Source organism: Calypte anna, chromosome 3 (genome assembly GCF_003957555.1).
Source record: "Calypte anna isolate BGI_N300 chromosome 3, bCalAnn1_v1.p, whole genome shotgun sequence".
NCBI lineage: Eukaryota > Metazoa > Chordata > Aves > Apodiformes > Trochilidae > Calypte > Calypte anna.
Window position 1 is genome coordinate 94,935,685 of NC_044246.1, and position 20,842 is coordinate 94,956,526.

A 20,842-nucleotide genomic window follows, 5' to 3' on the forward strand; every position below is an offset into this window, starting at 1 on the left:
CAGTTTCTTTGCCAAGATGAGTTTGCTGCATCAGAAGAAAAAAAGAAGGGAAAAAAAAAAAGAAAGAAAAAAAAAAGTAGTGTAATTTCCCTAAGAATTCAAAAGACTGAATTGGAACTGAAGGCTGATGTGAAATTTTGACCTTCTTGACATTTATTTGAATGAAGCCCGTATAAATGTCAAATATCTGCCAACACCATTATCTCATCTCAGGCAACTGCTTCTTTTACAATTTGTGGAAAGGGCTGGAGAAGTAAGATATTTTTCTTGAATTTTAATGATAAGGAAGGAAGCATCTCCCTCCAAAGTAACATGAGCTGAAGACAGAAATATGGAAGAGTTACCACAAGGTTTTTAAAAATGAGAAGGTTTTGGCAACTGAAATTTTCAATTAATAGCAAATCACATAATCCCTACTCTTATTGTAAATCAGAGACATGTTTCTAATTTGAATATCTGTCTTACATAGAAGCTGAGGACAAACTTGCTCATTGCTATAGAGATAATACTTTGAATACACAATCACTTTCAGAGATGTATACAGTCCATAGGCTTGGAAAAAGTTTTGGCTCAGGCAAGCATCTCACTTAATCTTTTTTTTTCAATGCCAATATCATTTCACTACAAGAAAGCAGAAAGATTATGCATTTGGACAAGAAAATCTACCTGATAAATCATTTCAGAGTTGAGGGGGAAGGTGTGTGTGAAATGAAGGTTAAAGTTTTCAAAGCCACATTATTTAACCAGGAGATGGGTAACCAATGCAAAATATTTTTCACAAGTATGAAAACACTCAGATGCAAACATATTTACTGCTTAATCTAGTTATTTTCCTAAATGTAGTCTGTTACTTGCTTTTTTTTTTGTTATACAGAAAATAAATTCCTCTCAGTGTGAATTTTGGGCTTATCTAGCATATAAACTAAAGAAAGCTTAGGATAAAACCAATCAACCTGGTAAACAAACTAATTCTGAAAGTGTTACAATTCAGTATCTGGAGTAAGACTCTGAAGCAGATTGTTAGTTGTGTTCTTTGCCATGGAAGGTTTCTTCATAATAAGTACACAGTGCTAAATGACACAAATGAAAATTATTCTGTGGGGTAGCAATAAAATGTCATTTTGTATCGTGATAGCATCTCTAATAAACAAAGGACAGAAACATCCCTAGAGGTGGCACTATAAGCCACAACTTCTGGTTTTACACAGTGTTGTATACAGCAATTAAAATACTATATCTAAGATAAAATTGCATTTTTCTGCTACTTCTGGAATGCAAATTTATGTTGCTCAGCCTCAGCTTACCTTCTTTTCTAAGCTCCCACTGTTCTGTTATACAACAGATATGTCAACCAAATAATTTAAAAAGTAATTTTGCATGATGCATTTTGAGCTCTATTTTTAGCTTTTGTCGATTGGTAACCTTGCAATTTAACAGTACATGGAAAGGACAGTATCATAATTAGGAACTGATGTTAACACATTTGGAAACAAAAATGAATTTGGAACACTTAATGAAGAATAGTTATTTATTATAAATTTAATTTTAATTCTTTAACTGCTATCCATGCAATATTTTCTCTACCAATATAAATGCTAATATTCTAAAATAAAGCTAGAATCTTTGCTAAACATCTAAGAAGAGAAAATTGTCAAAAGAATGTTTAAAGATCCTGCAAGTGAATGGTATAACAATGAATGCTAATGATTACTGATGGGTAATAGCTGATGTGTCAAGCTTGCCATAATGTTTATGACTCAGTGTATCCATACAACTGGTTACATTTTTTTCTATAAGTTTGTAATTAATTCCCTGCTAGGTTAATTTCCTGTAAATATTTAGACCAGATATTTAAAATCTTTCTTCTCTTTTTAATTTTGGTAAAGAATCTAAATTAAAACCAGTGCAACTGATCTCATTTAGAAGGTTGATTACATGATAGATAAAAAATATCTATATGTCTAATATATACATTATACCAATTACACTTGAGTTTTTATATTTCCACCTGGTTAACTCTACATATGGGAAATGGAGGTGAAATTAAGGCTGTGTTGAAGTCCAGGTCCATTGTAATATGCTTGCAGGATTCTCCTCAAAAGGAGCTTATCCCAATCTGAATCCACAACAGAGTATTACAAACCTAAGAACACTGGTATCAAATACTGTCACTACACAGGGAGATTTTTTCCAGTGTCAAACATCCTTTCGCAAAACACGAGGACATATTTTTACATGCAAAACAGTGTAAGGGTCATCATAGATTTGCTTACCTGTGGTTGACCTGATAGTTGAGGTGATGTTGGAAGATGCCATCGCAGGTATACATTCATCATCTTGGGAATAGCCTGCCTGAATGGCACGCAAATAACTGTGGCTTCTTGTTCGGAAACATCCAGGGAGGTCAAGGGCATCCATTGCCTGAGCTTCAACTTCACTAAACACTGATTCACACACCGATTCAAATTGCCCATTAACCTCTGCTTCACTCATCTGAATAAACAACAACAATGCATTTGATTTTTGACTTGCTTTTTTGTGATCATCACGGCCTCAACATCTCAAATGGACACCTGTACATTGATGAAGAACTGTTTTAGCAAATAGTTAAAATGTAGTAATCCCTCCTGATCACATTCATATTTTTTAACTTATATCAGCTGTTTATATGAATATACTAAGAACATAACTTTATACCATTGATTTTACATTCAATATCTTTTGGCATGTTCAGAAGGTTGTAGATACATGATTAAGTGGTAACCAACAAGATCACTCTGCACTGACAGAAACCCATGTTCTGCCAGGATAGAACTGAAATCAGCTACACTATTATTACCCCTCAAAAGGGAAGCATGGATTGCCTGGACTCTTCATTTATCAGCAAAATTACTGCTCATGTGGACATTTAGCCTGTGTGGCAGGTTCTTATCTTCCTCTCGCTATTAAGGGGCTCAAGGAAGTATCTCTAACTTGAAAATGTGTAAGTTCAGAGGAAGTGCTGCTTCTGAAGTTTGAGAAATACTGCATCTACAGTTGTGTCCTTTGAAGCATGTGTAAGAATAACCATTGCCTGAAATGGAGTGAAAAATGGTCAGATGAGAAAGTAATGCTTGGACCACTTTTAGCCAAGAACAGCCCTAAACTAAACTCATCTGGTTAACTGGGTAAGCTATACAACTACCTTGCAAAAAAGCGATAAAGCTGCTACTACTGACTTTTCCTCAGCAGAATTATTCTAAGCCTGATACTTCTGCCACCAGGTGTGCTGAGGAACCCTAGATGTGCCTACCTGCATCTCCTACCAGACTGCCCACTTTGGAGATTTCAGAATCATCCTCCAGCTCCCCTCGGGGCTTGCGAAGGAGCCAGCATCTGCCTGTTGACTCTGCCCTGCAGACTGATCATGATACAAAAATGTGCATTTTTAGGGAGTTTTCAGGACAAACAGCGTTTAGGCAGGCTGGCCAGTCTTGGGGAAGCTCTCTGTAAAAAACTGTGTACTGCAGTTTTGAAGATGAGTGACTTAATTTTACCTAGATAATTTTAATAGGTTCTCTGAAGACAGTCCTATCTACCTGTACCTGAATAATTATAATGTATGTTCATACAAAATCAAATAGGAAGTTCCCACTGGACAGACCAAAATGTGACCTCTTGATATGTCCTGCTGATAATATTTTTTTTTAAAAAGAGTGCTGGAAATTAGAATCAGTATAAATGCCATGTTCATTTCATAGCATCACAAAACAGCACATCCATCTGATATTACTTTTTCTTTGTGGCTGCCAAGTGAATTTTTCATTATTACTGTTCCTAGTACATTATTCATTATGGAAACAGAGTGAGTGCAAATTTTCAAATGTTTTAGGATTGTGATTAAGTAAATGGAAATTTCATATGGAACTTCTGATGATAATGAATAACTGATATTTTAATTACATGTAAGACATTTTGGCAACTCCTTTTGAAAGGAGTTACATTACCCTTCATAAAATTTGCTTCTAATAAAGTTAAGTAGAGAAATGCAATCTTGAAAAGATTTAAAAGAAAAAATCTTACTCTGAAATATTTTGCATACATCATTGATCAGGAAATTTATGGTAATGTATTCCAGTAACAATTTATGTCCTAACCATGTCTTTCAAAGTAAGGTCAATAGAAAAATAGAAGTTTATTGTGTTATATTTATAGCTATATGACATATAAATATATATTTATTATTTACAAAATATTATTATAAATTATTTCTATATTATATTAATATAAATAATTTAATATAATTATATTACATTTAATTTTTAAATTAAAAATAGAACGCACAGAACCCAACATTTTTCTTTACTCTTGGCTAAGAGTGAAAAAGGAAGGATCTCACAAAAAAAGGCATTAAAAATACCAAAGGTCATGCAAATTGCTATTATGATGATGGGTCAAGAAAAAGATGGTGTCATGGAAAAAGAAATGGAAACAGCCAAGGCTCCGAAATTGTTTTTTTGATACATTTACTTTGTTTAGTATCTATTAAACACAGTAGTGGTCTGGAAACATCTTGACCATGAGGTAGGAAGTACATGGTTAAGACAAAATTATGTAGTTTAGTGAAAACTGAAATGGAAAGGAAGTTAATCTGGCCAACTGAGCAATCTACCTGCAAATGACATCTCTTGTGGACCTGTGTAAATTACATGTCTATTGTGGACACACTTCCAGGGAATGAGCATTAGAATGAAGAATTTTCATCATTGCCAAAACCAATTAGTCATTATGAACAGATCAGTGAGCATCTCCTTGCACAGACATGGTCAAAGAGGCAGTAGAGGTTTGAATTGCTGTGTACTGTGGCACTATTAAGTGATAGTCAACAGCACTTGCTTTGAATTCAAGATCTAATAATACATGTGAAGATTTCTCAAAGCATGAATGTAATAAAAACAGAAAATCACCAAATCAGGGTAATGAGAACCAAGCCATGGAAACGATAGGGACAGGTTTCACAAGGGAGCTATGAAGAATAATGAAAGGTTTGGAAAATGACTGTCATTTTCTAATTCTGATGTGTGCTACACAAGATTAAACTTAGATTTATCCCACATAAATTAAGGAATTTGACTGAAGGGAATTAATCAGGCAACTAGTCCCTCCCAAAGCTGTACAGTCAGTGGAGACTGAGAAACATTTCCAAAGGGCTCTTAGACCACTTGGGATGTACACTGTCCTGGAAAAAAACTCTTTCACTCCATTAACTACAGAGGAAGTTTTAGTTGTTGCCTCAGTTAAAAGCCTCATATTAGATGAGTTGAATCCAGGCCTGAATAGACATGCAGTACAAAATGAATGTGAATTTATCTAAAATTGCTTAGTTTTTTTTTAATATAACCATTGTGAATAACTGGCTACTATACCCTCAGGTGCTTCACTAAGAAATCAAAGCAAAAAAAAGTAAAACAAGTTTGAGAAGAAGGCAGGGCCCACCTGTCATGAAGTAACACAGGGAAGAAATGTCAGGAGCAATACACATTAGAAACATTGGAAATTTTATGTAAAGTCCTCTGCTAAACAGAACATGCATGTACTTTATAAGATTGCTTGTACTTCAGGCCTGATTCAGATCTCACTTCAACATGTATCAGTACTAACTCACCAACATAAAACCATCAGGGTGGAAAAAAGTGTCTTTCCAGAAGTCTCCAGACAGAGAATAACTGATGGGATTTATTCTCTCACCCAAAAGGAGCGAGAGATTGGGCTTAAAGAAGAATCACTGCTCCTTTGGAGCATTATTATTCAATCTATATCTTAATCTGGCAACTCACATTTACTGAAATTAGGACATATATTTTCAGAGGATGACTATTGTGGGAGCGTGCCCCTTATCCTCAATCTGAATCTTCTTAACATTTAAATATTGAATATAGACTGAAAGCAAAAATACCAGTATTTATATTGCTAATGAAAAATAAATGGAAAACATGAAACAGGACAGTGTCCTTTGCTTTTAGCGTTCAGTATTTTTTGGAAATCATGAACAAGGGTTCAGTTCCTTAGAACTGAATTACTTTGACAGTTCATATCCTCCATTTTATATTAATTATTCAAAACCTAAAGCCATCCACTAGTAACACCTCTTGCATCTGTGATTAACCTATAAGAAAAGTTATAACAAGAATTTCCCACCTGACTAACACAGCTGGCCTGACTGAGCGTGCTCACTGCTCTCATATAGCTCTGATTCCTTGAGCGAAACTTTGGGGAATTGTAGTTTGCAGAGGGATCCAGGTTGTGACCCCCAGGCACGTCACTTGCAGTTTGAAGGTAGCTCTGACTATAAAAGGAAAGAGGAAGAAAAAAAAGGAAAGGGTGTAAAACTACAGATGGAATCAATTAGGACACTAAAGACAGTAATTTGTATGAGATTCACAAATCCATTTCCCAGGGCCAAAAATCTCTCTAAAGCATGATAGATCTGTTGTAGTCAAACACCTTAGCACAAGCACAGAATCTGTCTGCAGTTCTGCTGCCTAGATGATATGAAATTGTAAGTGTTTGCTGTACTTCAACATCATCACTCCTCCTGGCTATTAAAGTTGAACTTTACTAAAAAGGATGTCTGTGTCAACAGGAACAAGAACCAGAGCTAAAGCATAAACCAAAGCAACTAAAACTGTTTCTTCATGGATAAAATCTGTTACTTGTCAGCTTTTTTTCATCAAGGTGTTAGGTATCAAGAGACCTTTTATCTTCAAAGGACTGATATACAAAAGATAAAAATATCCCCCATTCAGCTAAAAAAAAAAAAAAAGATTAATAATGTACTCGAGGCAACTGTATGAACCTCTAGAATTGATTTGATTTTCTTAGAACATATATCCCAGTTTGGAGACCCTGGGACCCTAACACCACACTAAGCCCCTTTTGTATACTTTCACTCCAAGGGTATGTTAGTCTTCATGTTTTATGTCAGATATATTATCTATCACTCCAGGAAAATAAAAAAGTATACAAGAAGAAATCTCCTCAAATACAAAATTTAAAAAAAAACATGAAAGTTGTGAACAAGGTTTACAAGAGTTCTCAGAACATGTGAAAAACAGATTGTAGGAGCCATGTGATACTGCTTTAACTGGCAGTGCACAAATTTATTCATGTTTCATAAAATTGTAGGTTTCATGAGGTAAATAGACATTTTTAGTATTTATTCTTTAAAGGTAGCTTTAACGAAAACACAGTTTCTTGGAACAATAGATTTGTGGCAGCTGAATGTCCATCAGCGCTGGTAATACAGCTATTGGACACTGCACTGGCAGAATGAGTCAGTGCAGCCGTGGCTGTGCCACACACCTGGGCTGTCAGGAATTGCCCTGTGGAAGGGGGCAGGAAGGAACAGACCACTCAGTGATTGAGAAAGGTTCAAATCCCAGTGCCAAATGAGGCACAAATGTTGTTTCTTAGCCCACACTTATCACACACTGAGCATAACCATAGGCCGGTGCCTGAGGAAGAATTCAGCCTTCCTTACAAAGGGGACACAGCCTGAGATTGGGCTGGAAGCAATCCCTAGGGAGCACTCAGGGAATCTCAGGCCTCTTATCACAGCTCTGAGTACCACAGAAAGCAGTGCTGAGCTCCATCTCCATGTGTGGACATGTACTTTATGTCAGACAGGTGAGATGACCCAGCGTCCCACACATCACACACTTGGATATCTGTTCTCAAGCACTTGCATGTGTTCTCCTCAGCTTGGCCATTTTAGGGTCAACATATACACAGAATTTCTTTCTCAGTGCATCTGCCAGTGGGTGGGCTATCTGCTTTTGTAATTTTGGCTGCCTTCTTTAAAAAAAGGACAAATTTAGTTTTCACCTTGGTGCAATGTAGGAATTTTTTTTTTTTTACTCTTAAGAGATTTTCCTGAAGGACAAATATTTTTTCTTTCTTGTCTCTTTTCAGAGCCTTCTATGGAATAGTGTGGTAACCTCAAGACAGAGGTAAACTATGTAGAAACTGTGCTATAACTGATGAAACCAAAATGAAAATGTATGGTTTTACGTCACAGGCATGTGATCAGAGCCTAGTTAGGTCATTACAGCCAAAGTGACTTGCAGATTAAAATAGCTGTCTGATAGTGGCTCTAATTTGCTTTCAGATGATGAAAACAAGAACTGTAGCATCATTTTTTCTTCCCATATATATGAAGACAAACAGAATAGCTTAGGCACAATGGTGTAGAGCCTTCCTATCTATATTTACGTGCGAGATGTAACAAAACTTCTCTATAGGAGGCAGGCTGACGACTAGATCAGTAGACTGATACTAAAACTGTCTGGTATTCTTCATTTAGTATTTTAATAACAGTTTTTTTATAACACTTAGATGAGTTTCCTCTGGACCTTCAGCTTGTCATCAGATGGTAAAATCTGGGCTTCTGAGGTCAGAAGCATTTTGTGAAGGAGACATTTGAGATTTGTTCGTTAAAACATGTGCCACACAAAAAATTATACAGGCAATAGTATTAAATGTCATAGAATCACAGAATGTCAGATTAAGGGACCTCCAGGATCAAGTCCAACTCATCTAATATTATTGTCCATATGAGATGTCTCAGCACCCCATCGAGCTGAGAATTCAATCTTTCCAAAGTGGGGGAATTCACCCCTTACCCTGGGAGTCCATTCCAATGTCTGACTCCTCAAAATGAAAAATTTTCCTCTTGTGTTCAAACGGAATCTTCCCGGGAGCAACTTGTTCCCATTGCCCCTTGTCTTGTCCATATCACTCCTTATACACAGGGAGTCTCCATCTTCTTTACTGGAACACTGTAATAAGGTCTCCCCTAAGCCTTCTCTTCTCAAGGCTGAACAGACCCAGTTTTCTCAGCCTCTCTTTGTATGGCAGGTGACCCAGTCCTCTGATCATCCTCAAGGCTCTTCTCTGGACCTTCACCAGCCTGTCCACATCCTTTTTACAGCAGGGACCAAAACTGAAGAGAATACTCCAGGTGTGGTGCTCAGTAGAGCAGGATGATGACTTCTTTGTCTCTGGTGGTGATGCCCTTGTTGATGCAGCTCAGCATCCTGATGGCTTTCTTTGCTGCTGCTGCACACTGTTTGCTCATGTTGGGCTTGTTGTCCACCAAGACCCCCAGGCCCCTTTCCACAAGGATGCTCTCTACCCAAGTGGATCCCAGCCTGAGCTGCACTCTCGGTTATGTGTTCCCAGGAACAAGACTTCGCACTTCTCCACATGGAATTTCATAAAGTCCCTTTTATCCCACTTATCCAGTCTGTATATAATAATTATAAATTATTAGCTATTTTATAAAATATTTAAAAATTAATTAATTTGAAACGGCTCCTAATAACTGTCTCCTTTGATAAGTGTTGCCCAACAACCTAGTATTTCATTATCTGTGTGAGGTATTGCTATCACAAAATACAATCAAGAATTTCTACAGTAATAATTTATTAGGGAAAGAAGCCTTTGATGGATGAGTTTGGACATTACCTGATAGTTAAATAGTTTTTCATTTATCAGAGGACAGAAATTGATTCATAAGACTGTAGCAAAATAGAAGAAATGTTATGTATATTAGGCTGTACAAGCAATTTCACATGCATTTATTTGGTGAATACTTCTAAATTTTCCTGATAAAAGGAAAGATCAGTTTTAATTTCTAAGATATACACACCAAGTTACCTTCTAGTATAAAAGGGGATATTAAACAATATGATCTTGCTATAAACATCATCCAGCACCAAAATGCCATAGACCCAGAAAGAACATCAGGAAGATGCTCTCAGATGTCATTGTCTGTTGCTCAAGGAACTTTTGTATTTGTCAACAAAGCTACATAGCATACCCCATGTATGACATTTGGGAACAACTTTTTAATGACATCCACCCTGTCTATAAACTGAGGAAAAAAATTCTTGATCAGAATTTCCTATAAATCTATCTATCTATCTATCTATCTATCTATCTATCTATCTATCTATCTATCTTCTTTTCCTTTGATAAGAGAAAATAATTTTCTTTTATGCTCTGTAGTAGATCATCTTATATCTCAGCTGATCACTGAAGAAGGGTGAGACAAACATGAGCACATGAGCTGGTTTGATATTACATCTTCAGAACCACACAAATACACATTAAGATCAAATAGGTGGCTGTAAAATTTGATATTGTGAAGAAGGAAAAAGGGATGAGGCTAATAGGAGAAATTAAATTGCTATGTCAGTGCTCTTTCCATTTGCTCTTCCAATCAAACGAGATCTTAGGGATGGATTTCCTTTTAAAAGCTTTTTTGCCCTCAAGGGCTGCTTTCCCCTTCCCATTGGTCAGGGCAAGTCCAGGGCAGCTAGAAAGAGATCTTAAATTTAATAAGTATCTTAGCTGCAAGGAAGGTTCAAAGCCTAGAGAAACTTTTAGGAATAAGGCAAGCATATAAGGAGCTTGAAGGTCTTCAGAACTACTACTCTAAAAACAAAGCTTTAGGGACTTGCAGTGAAGACAGCCAAATTTGCAACAGCACTTGCAGTGCTCAGCATTTTGCCTGAGTGCATCTGGGGAGGAGAAAATACTGTATTATAATCACATAAAGTGAACTACAGTATGGCATGCTTATCCAGGACAGTCTATCTAATGGCACATCTGGGACAATGTATCACTCTGATATGGATTGAATGGGAAAGGGGTTAAGCTGCTTACACTAGCAGCAAAACATAGATAAAGAATAAGGAAAAAGGCAGCAGTCCAAAAAAGAATTTCTTGGAGTCTTGCATCCCAACCTCTGTTTGCTGCATTCCTCTGGTCTGTGAAGACTGAGGCTTCTGAATCCAAACCTCATATGCCCTTCTCCTGTCTGAAAGTTGCTCCTTCTTCCAGCCCTAGAAACTGCATTTACCAAAACATCCAACCAGGTCCGAATCCTTGCTGCTCCCTAGAATCCTCTTAATTCCCAGCTCACAGTTTTCCCGTTCAGACCTCCAAAACACCATCACAGAAGTCAGCATGTAGCAACTTGTCTTTTTTTCTGTCCTCTGTAGATTTCAAAAGTACCCTTGACAGCCCTATCTGTCAGAAGAGTCCTTGCTGCAGCCATCTCATCTTACTGCCTCATTGGGAACACTGGCTTCCACAAGAGTGCAAATTTTTCTCCTTCTTGTTGAAATTAACTGTTCTTGCCCACACCTCACCAAAACTGAAATTTAAGAGCATAATGGGGCAAAATAACTGCTCAAAAAATATTTTAGCTGTACAAGCAATAAGATGTGCTACAAAAATAGTAAAAAAAGGTATTTTTTACTCTTTTGACTCCAGAAAACACATTTCCTTCTGTGTTTTGCTATGTCTTGTAGCAGAATTCAACAGAGCGTAAAATTTGAGTTTACTTATATTGTAAGCAAAAAGAAATAGATAACATTTGTAAAGAGATTTCATGAGATGAAAGAGCACAGCTCCACTTCCTTATCTTTTCCTCAAATATGCCATGTAACGGAAGACTTGTAAAATGAGACAGCTATTAAGAACATGTTTTAATGAAAGAAACAATCATAGAAGCTAATCCAATATCTGCTATTAAGCACTGATCTATGATGAGAAGAACTCTTATTTCCTCATCTTTAGCCATTTTTTATTTAGATATTAATTTACTCCTCTCTTTCTCAAGCAGTAAGATGTTTACTTCATAGACAGTAAATAGCTAGTAAATAGTTTTTTTCCCTGCATGCCATTGTTTTTATATACATTTTGGGAAGTTTATATGGCCATGGATAATGTTTGAAACAGCCCCACAACTCTAGCATAAAGTGCTGGATTTCAGGCACTCCTCACTATCTTTTTGTGACATTGATCTTTTTGTGAAGCACTCAGCCCATGCTTTGTTGTCACTGAATTCAGATACTGATGAGCACTCAGAATGGTTTGTGACAAGTTTCCCTAAGTCTTGTCTCTTGTTATTGCTGTATGACAAGCATTGCTCTAAGGTGGAATTACAACATGCAGTACTGTACCATGACTTATGAAACCACTGAATGTTTGGCAGAAGACACATCTTTTTGTTATTTGGTAAAAAGGTAAGTATGATAGTAAACTAACATGGTTTCACTTTTGGTATACCTTGAAATGCCAGATTTAGAGACTGACAGAATTTTAAAGCTTATAGAAAAAACAGGGTCAAAAAAATCCCAAAGAAATTCCCTAACTTCTCCCTACAAATGCAGATTTCTGAGCAGCAGTGCATGACAGTCAAGACAAGCCCAGTGGAAACTTAAGGTTTGTGAGTCCTGAGAAAGGGTTCTCTGATATATTTCTTTGTTTATTATTTTTATTTTTTTACTGTATATATTTTATGTTCTAGCAAGTGATTGATATCATACACTTTGTCACAAACCTAATATCCTTCCTTTAAAATGTATGGACATTATGCCAACAATGCAGCAAATGTTGAACACTTGCCAAGGTCATTCCTTGATCTACTCAAATTCAATATAGTGATCACTCCCCTGCTCTCTCTTAAATGTTCAGCTACCAGTACATTCTGGGTCAAGACGGTACCAAAAGTAAGGTAAAATATTTACAGGCCTCTAAAAGCTGCATCAAGAAAGTTATCTTCCGACTATGAATGGATCTCTCAGGTTTATTAAGGGAGAATCAGAAATACAGAAAGTCCATTTTCCATCAATCTAATTTTTGGAATTGTAATATACTAAAATAGTACATTTTTATTTTCATAAGCATGCCTGCATTTGTCTAAAAATCTGAGAATGAATGGAGCAATCAGTCACCTCTGTTTAAATCAGTATCATTCAGAAGTATCATTCTGGGATAAAAAGACAAAATTTGTAAAAGAATTAATCTTGGGCACCTGAAAGGGAGGTGCATTAGGATTAACAAGGTAGCATAAGTTATCAAAACCTATTTTATTGAGAGATTTGCATTTCAATGGATATTCATTTCTCTATCTGGAGATCTATCTTAACTATATCTTTGTAGGTGAATGAAAAAACCCATCGACCAGCATGTAATGATTACACTTAGCTAGCAGTGCCATTGTACAGCAGCTGTGAGTCCCACTGAGGCTCTGTGGGTCCCTGCTGAAGTCAATAGAGCTCTGCAAAGGAGCACAGATGTGCCTGCACGCAGCTCACTGGAGAACTCAGAGCAGAGACATTAAGTCTGATTCTCTCTTCAGAATAGCACAGTTTGTCTGGCTCTCTGAAAAAAGGGAAAGTACATATAAATCTGGTGAATTTATCAGTAGCAAAGAATTTATTCTCTAATCTTTGCCAGACTAGAGCTTCTCTTTGATCAGTGAATATGGGCCAAATTTATTTTTTAAGGTGCCTATATATTTTATCATTGTTCCATAGCCCTTTTTTAAAAAAAGGTTCCTGAAAGATATTAAACATTAGATTTATTACAGGAATATGTTAGCAAAGAGGTGGAGATTACTGTTTCTGTCCCTATGAAATTACTAATAATCACCAGTTGGACAGAATCTTTCTTGTCAGTAAGTATTTAGGGATTTTGTACAACATGAACCTAAAGAGAATGATAGGAAATCATCCAGAATAGTTAAACAGTCTGGTGGTTTGATCAGTCCTTGCACAGATACAGAGTATGTAGGCTAAATCAAGCTTGTACTCCAAATCACTCAGAATATTCACTTAATAAAAAAGTCTGATGTGGGAAATCTATCAGAGCTATTGTTTGTGAGAGGTGACAGAGGTGCACATATAGTTAATCCTAAAAGTCTTGTTCCAATATCCTGTTTTGAGCTTGCCCCAGAGAGTAGGAAGTGAACTAGTCAGCAACAACAAAACTCAGGCAGATGTTACAGCAAACACTTAAGATCATGTAGTTCAGTAAAGAGATTTGAGGCTCTAAACAGAATCCAAATGCTGGATGTACATTCCTAAATCTCTTTATGGAAGTGAAATATTCATCATTTTCTTCAGGAAGATACATATTTTTTTTTCTTTTTTTCTTTTATTTTTTCCCTATATTTTATTTTGATATGTATAGATGAACACATGCAAAAAAAAAAAATCATAATTAGGAAGAATAAATGTAGACTCCAGACCATCAGGACTCAGTGAAGCATCTAAACATGAGCTTAGTTGAAACATCCATGTAAGTCCATAATGAATAAGCACCAGAAACCAGAAACACCTATTCTCTTGAATCTCAGTATTCTTGTGAGACTGTCCTGAATCTTACTGCATTTTCACCACAGTCCATCACTAAATTGCATCTGTCTGACAAGAGCTTGTTTTATTCCTAAAAAGACTCTACACCTTATTCAGAACCATTTGGATCCCCTTTCCTACCCTAATCCAGGCTAATATATGTCATCCCTACAACATAAAACCAGTATTAGCCACAATGAAGCAGGAGATCTGGGCTCAATTACTCCCCAGGTTTCACACTGTGCTACTACTAAGGGTAAAAGGTGCCTAACACCATTTAAGAGTATTTCGTATTATTCTGCAAAGGAAGAAAGGATGGGGACCCTGTGAAAGATACTTCCTAGGCAGCCAGATGACCTTCCTCAGCATTTCCTCTTAACCCTGTGATCAGATCTAATCTAACCCAGACCTTACTGACTACAGCAAGGAACACTATCATGGTGCTAGTGGCCCACTGATAGCGTTATTTGTTGATAAGGCTTTTTTAATTACCCCTCAAACTCTCCTCAGTATATCTCCAATTTCACCCCTCAAAGACTCTGAGTAGATGCTAGTACACTATAGGGCTTCAGAAAGCTACTAATGAAGTGTGTAATGAGGCTTTTTAGAGGCAGAAGACTGAGGGAAAAACAAAGATAAATAAAATGCATATAAAAGATGAAGGTTACTTTTCTGGTGATTTTCCCGTATCTTCTATTGAAAATACTGCTCAGGAATGGCTTCAAAACCATTCCTATTTTAAAATGCAGAAGTGTTAACAGTAAATTGAAGTTTACTCTTAAAAATTAAAAAAACACTGGCATCACTGGTGTGCAGCAATGGATAGCATTGAAATAGGACATTAATTTCTCTAGCAAGGAAGACGTGCTTACACTCTCAGTCTGTGAAGTTCTTGCAGCACACCCACTTCTGCACAATTATCTACTACCTACCAACTTTTCTCACTGTGTATTTAGCAAGTAGTATTTCTCTCCACAAATCTGCCCATCACTAAACATTGTGGTGTTGGCACTGTCATGGGCAGAGATGGATGGAAAGACAGAGTTTTAGTCTTATGCAATTCTTCCAGATTTCTGATTTGGTTTTCACTTTCTCATGTTGTTAAGTGTGCTATGGTTAGCATAAATGGTTGCAAATGGTCAGATCTTTTTTTTTTTTTTAAGTGGAGATTTTTTTTAAGTGGAGAGGACCCTACACTGTTCCATGACTTCTGCTGAGCCAAAGGCTCTGGCATGTCAGTGTTCTCAGAGCTTGATAGAGTTTAACTTTCTTGCTGTGTGCTTAGGCAACATCTTTGTTGCCATAATGGCATTTGCAGAACGGACAGGTAATGCACCTTGGGTCATAGCTGAGATATTTTGTAAGCCATCATAAGTTATAAAGAGATGCAGACTCTCACTCTGAAAAGGCAAAAGGCAGGGAAAGGTTATTTTAACTCAGATTACCACTTTGATCTGTTTTACCTTAAGCCCAGAAAACGCTTGTGTCACAGCTATTTCAGATCACACTTAGGCATAGTAGCTTAAACTACTTTACTCAGAAAGGAGATACTGAAAGTGGAACTTGCTATTTCTACAGTGCTATCCTGCTCATTTACATAATTGGTATATTAAGTACTCTTTTCCTGAAAACACGAAGAATCAAGTAACCAGAATATTACCTTTAGTCACAGAATTGTTCTTCCATCACATAGTCACAAATGCTTCTTTTCTTTTTAGCTTTCCTTTCTGGATCCTAGTGTCTCTGATGCTTCCATCCTCAGCTTTGCTTGTTTTTATCACAAATACAGAGAAATAATGTTTACCAGGTTGGAAGAATACCCTTAAAATTTATGTGGGTAAGTCTATCTTCTAGGATTACATAAAACTTATCTAGGACAGAAATTCCCTTTGTTTCAGCTACCAGTTACATAAACTGTTTAGCTGTTTTGACCTTCAATGTAAATGAAAACACCTAGCAGGATGCCACCAACCTGCTACAAACTGCCTTGTGCAAGCTATCTTACAAGAGTTGGAAGCTTTCTTGGATTTTCCTCTGTTTCCCTTTTGTTCTCCAACAGAGGATTTTGGAGGTATGGCTAAGCAGTTATATGACAACAGCCAATCACTTTATTCTATAAAATTTAGTCCCATGTTTTCACTAGTGAGAATCCTGTACACTTGCTCTAGGTGTTCTGGACCTTCTCCCCTCCAGCAGGGTTACCTGCTCGAGTTGTTACTCCTCAAGAGGTTGAAAGCAAAGGGATACCCAGCCATAGCCATACAAGAGTAGGAAGTATCAAATCCCTGTATATGAATTCTTAACCTCAAGACTTTAGGATCCTTTAAAAAACTGCAGTCATTGTATTATCATATTGGCTATAGGTATTATTGTTCTAGAACAACTATAAGACCTACTGATAAGTAATTTGTGAGTACTCAGTTAGCCTTGTGTAACAGTTACCCAGATATTCGATTATCTGCATATCTTATTGTCAAGACACCTTTTTCTTTGTTACCCTAACAACTTGTTTTGCTATCCAAATATCCTAACACTCAAAATCTGATCTACACCTTCTTAGTCTAGCTTTTAAGATCATTTGTTATGTACAGTAAATCTTGCTTTATACATATACATCTTTTCTGCTATTTTGCCCTGCATGGGACATAATCTTAATGCAAAAATAAAAAAACAAAAAAACAGTTGAATATTTTTTCTTGTGGACTTCTGGGAGTCAAGATAATTTCCACAATAAATGGGATTGTGGGCACCAGTCCAAGAAAGCAAAAAGTTGGAAAGGAAGCATAATCAAGCATGTGTCCTGTCTCCACCACAACAAGCCTTATTGCATTATATTCCACTCAAAAGCAATTTAATAATGATAATAAATTACACTGACTTCCGACTTGATGTTATAGGACTATGTAGCACAACGTACTATTCAATCTTTTGAAACAGCATTCAGAGAGAAAGAACTGAAAGCCATTTATCTTTAGTGAGAAATCTAGACATTAAGGTGCATTTACTTTTTCAAAAATTGAGCAAAATTTGAGTCACTTAGGCTGTAACAATACTCAGAAATAAGCTAGGTCCATTACCTGACCCTTTGGCCAACTGGACTGTATGACTAAACTTTCTTATCCTATGGAGAGGGTGGCTGCATCCCACAGGGTCTGTCACTGAATGATGCTTGGGCATTATCTAGAAGAGAGCCAGGTGGCCCAGGCTGAGAGCGGGCGGGGGTCAGGCTGGCAGTGCAAGTGGTTTGACAGAGGTGGTGATCAGATGGCAGGGGTTGGGCACATACCCTGCTTCTGCCATCTGTGAAAAGCAGCAGCGGTCATACTCTGCCCTTCTTTTGTATTCCCACTTGGAGTAAAATATACTCCTTTCCAAGGGTAGCTTAAATGAAATGATTTAAGAATTTTAATGCTTCTGTTAAATCAGTTACATCCACCTACTTGTATGTTGTTAAATGAAATTATTATTCAGGTACAAATGTGCATTTTTATTGTTCATGAATTTTTAATGTTCCATTTGCTGAATCTTTGAGCAACACAAAGCCAACAAAACAGGGGCTTACTTTTGTCAAAGTAGAAAATAAATTTAAATGGGAAAAACTCCTTGCAAAGGCGTCTGGTAAAACTCAGAGGAGAAACATACACACAAGTCAAAGGGCTAAGTGAGGGCTTTTCTAATTTTCATTTTATCATACTCAGGATACTGATAGAAAACTAGGCTTATTCTTATGAAACCCTCTTACATACATTTTGCAGCCAATGCAAGTTTTCATACTGACATAATTTTTGATATTCAATTTTTTATACAGGTTTACGGGTGCTGTATCAGATCCCAACCCTGATCTATCATGTCCATCCGAGCAGGGGACTAAAAGAATAAAAAGCCCCAATCTATATTCCTCCATTAGCTCTCTCCATCCTGGTAAGCAAGGTAAATGGCCAGCTAATGCATCTGACATCTTGAATTATGTAATTTCTCATAACACATGCCAGAAACACTGGCATGTATTATGTACATGTAACATATGCTATGCATGCAGGAATGCTGTTCAAAACCTTGGCTTCTGGATCAGCAGAGACATGAGTGGGATTACTGAGCTGTGCCTGAGGAGGATGGAAGGCTCCATAACCAGCACCCATTGCTACATCCTTTATAGAAACCCACCAGACACAAAGGGTAACCACAGTGACAGGGAGAAAGAGACACTGTGAGGAGGTGGCTACTGATGAAACCACAGGTTTAGGATCAGTACTATGTATTCTTGTCAGCTGAGAAATTTTCTCTCTCCTTATTGGCTGCTGAAATTTGCAGATTTTTTGGGAGAAAGACATGCAAGAACCAAAATGGTTGTCACATTTCTGCCTGAAGTTCACCAGAAAAAAATGTCTGTTAGGCTAGCAGATTTGAGGTGCTGCCCCTCAACTTAAGGGAAAAATAAGAATTTAAAGATATCTGTCAGCAGCAGTACTAGTGCAGTGTTTGCAACACATTCTCAGAAGAGGCCCTAATAATATTTCACAGAAGAACAAAAAGCTTCCTCCTTTTCTGACTGCAGTTAGTGGTAACTATGCCAGTAAATCCTTTGGGATGACAAATAGAAACAGCTGTCAACCTCAGAATACTGCAGCAGCCTTACACTCCTGTTTTAATCAATATTCTGAGTGATACATTTTACAATACATGGAAAACTGACAGAAGACACACCATTTGGTATTGACCTACTAGCAGCCACCTTCCTTCAGGATTTAACAGATCAGGAAGACTTCTATTCTCAAAACAATTTTTTTGTTTTAATACATATGTCTAGATGCTTCTGGATCTGTTCATATGCTCTTGGGGTCTAGGGGAGACACTGAGACCTTCCACTCACCAGAAAATTTGTGCTGTTCTACGTTCATGTGGGAAAGGTCCAACCATAAATACAACACATTTCATTTGGCCTAAGTACTTCGAAAGTTGGAACTGTCTCTGAGAAAAAACTTTGGTTTATGGTACTACCAGGGATATGACATAGTCTCCAAAACAGGAGGGCTGCATTCAAATTGTCTTCTGGGAATAATCCCCAGCTGACTTCAATGCCCAGAACATGGCCAGGCAGTGGCTGGGACAGTGCTAATAGACACAGGTGATAAGTCTGCTGGAGATCACTCCAAAACCTTTTCAGTGTACAGGGTCAGGTTTCTATAATCAGGTCTGTGTTCTGAAAATGTTTAGTTTACCATCAGCAAGACAGCCAGTCGACAGACATTAGATCATTCTCTCTTACCACATCTTATCCCTTTGGATAAGATGCCCTTTTGCAGGACCCACAGCTTTCAGAGCCATTTAAGAGGAAAAAAAGGGCTGCAGTATTCATATTGTATGTCTCTACCTACCAGGGTTGAGAAATTATGGGTTCCTGATCATGAACAATCCAATCCCACTTTCATATACTCACAAGCTGAGAATCAACCACCTCTTTTGTTTACCTGGGACTTCCACAAATTCAGACTGAACCAGTTGATGTATCCAGTGTACCTCAAACCCAAGATTCAGCCCAGATACAATGACTGAGGATATAAAAAAGTAAAACATTGCTTCCAATAACTTGACATTAGAAGCTCATCTTTTCACCTCTGGAAATCAGCCAGGTACAGGTCTGCCAGCAGTGCTTATGTTATAAGTCATGTTTTCATAATTGGAACCAATACTGTAGCAAATGCTTCAGATTTATGTTCACAATTTGGCTCAGTGGTCTAAACATAGGTGTCTGGCAACCTTCGAGATGCCATAATGTAAGCTGCCTGGATTTTGGTTGCCTATCAAGAGCAGATAGGCAGAAAGGCCAGCCTTTCTTCATGGTATCTCATCCATCTCAGAGCAGCTCGTGGTACTGAAGCCTCTGTGCATCTAAATTGAAACTACAGAGATGTGTGAGTGAGCTTTATGAACCAATATAGCTGTATACTGTTCTCTTCAGTAATAGTGAAAGAGGACAGTTTTCTTCCAGACTGCAAGATAAATAATTCAATTTAATTAAGCCAAACAGATTTTTGCCTTAGGTTACTGTTTTATTTTGGGGTTCTTTTGATTTTTGTTTTGGTTTATGTCATTTTATTTTATGAAAAGTTGAGTCACTATGGTATGCTATACATGGTATCACCTACAGAACAATAAACAACCTTTGGCCATAGGTTTCACCCTTAATTTCTTCATTTTATCTATTTCTCCTAGGCAAAGCCACCAATTTTCTAAGCCTTGAGAAGCACTCAGTCACGTTAAAAGAAACTGCAGATTTAAAATCAGGTTTCCACTTTGAAACTGCCTTCAGAAATATACTTGCAGTTCACTTTTAAAATTATATATTGAAAGGATAACAAAGAGAGAAAAAAATAAAGATTTAATGGAATACATATATAACTACATATCTACTCATAGTTTTAAAATTTACTTTAGTCATTTAGTAGGCCATACTGTAAGTAGTGTGAGTGAAAAAAAAATCCAGTCAAACCAATGCCTACACAATGTGATCACATGAGTATGAAACAGTATAACTGATATATAAAACATTGTACTGATAAAAAGGATGTAAGATGTCCAATATATATATAGTTATGTATTTGTTATAATATCTAGTGTAGAGTGTATTTTCTCCTTCAGAGAAAGCAATGAAA

The 20,842-nt window shown here is 37.0% G+C and overlaps 1 protein-coding gene across 1 annotated transcript in view; it reads right to left on the reverse strand.

Annotated features, from left to right (window-relative positions):
* The window catches only part of DLGAP2 (DLG associated protein 2), an 85,056-nt gene that overhangs the window by 46,963 nt on the left and 17,251 nt on the right, over positions 1–20,842 (reverse strand). The window contains exons 3-4 of the mRNA XM_030447276.1: positions 6,178–6,325; positions 2,274–2,493 (exon numbers count right to left, since the gene is read on the reverse strand). Of these exons, the coding sequence (XP_030303136.1) occupies positions 2,274–2,493; positions 6,178–6,325 (368 nt within the window). The remainder of the gene's footprint in view (positions 1–2,273; positions 2,494–6,177; positions 6,326–20,842) is intronic.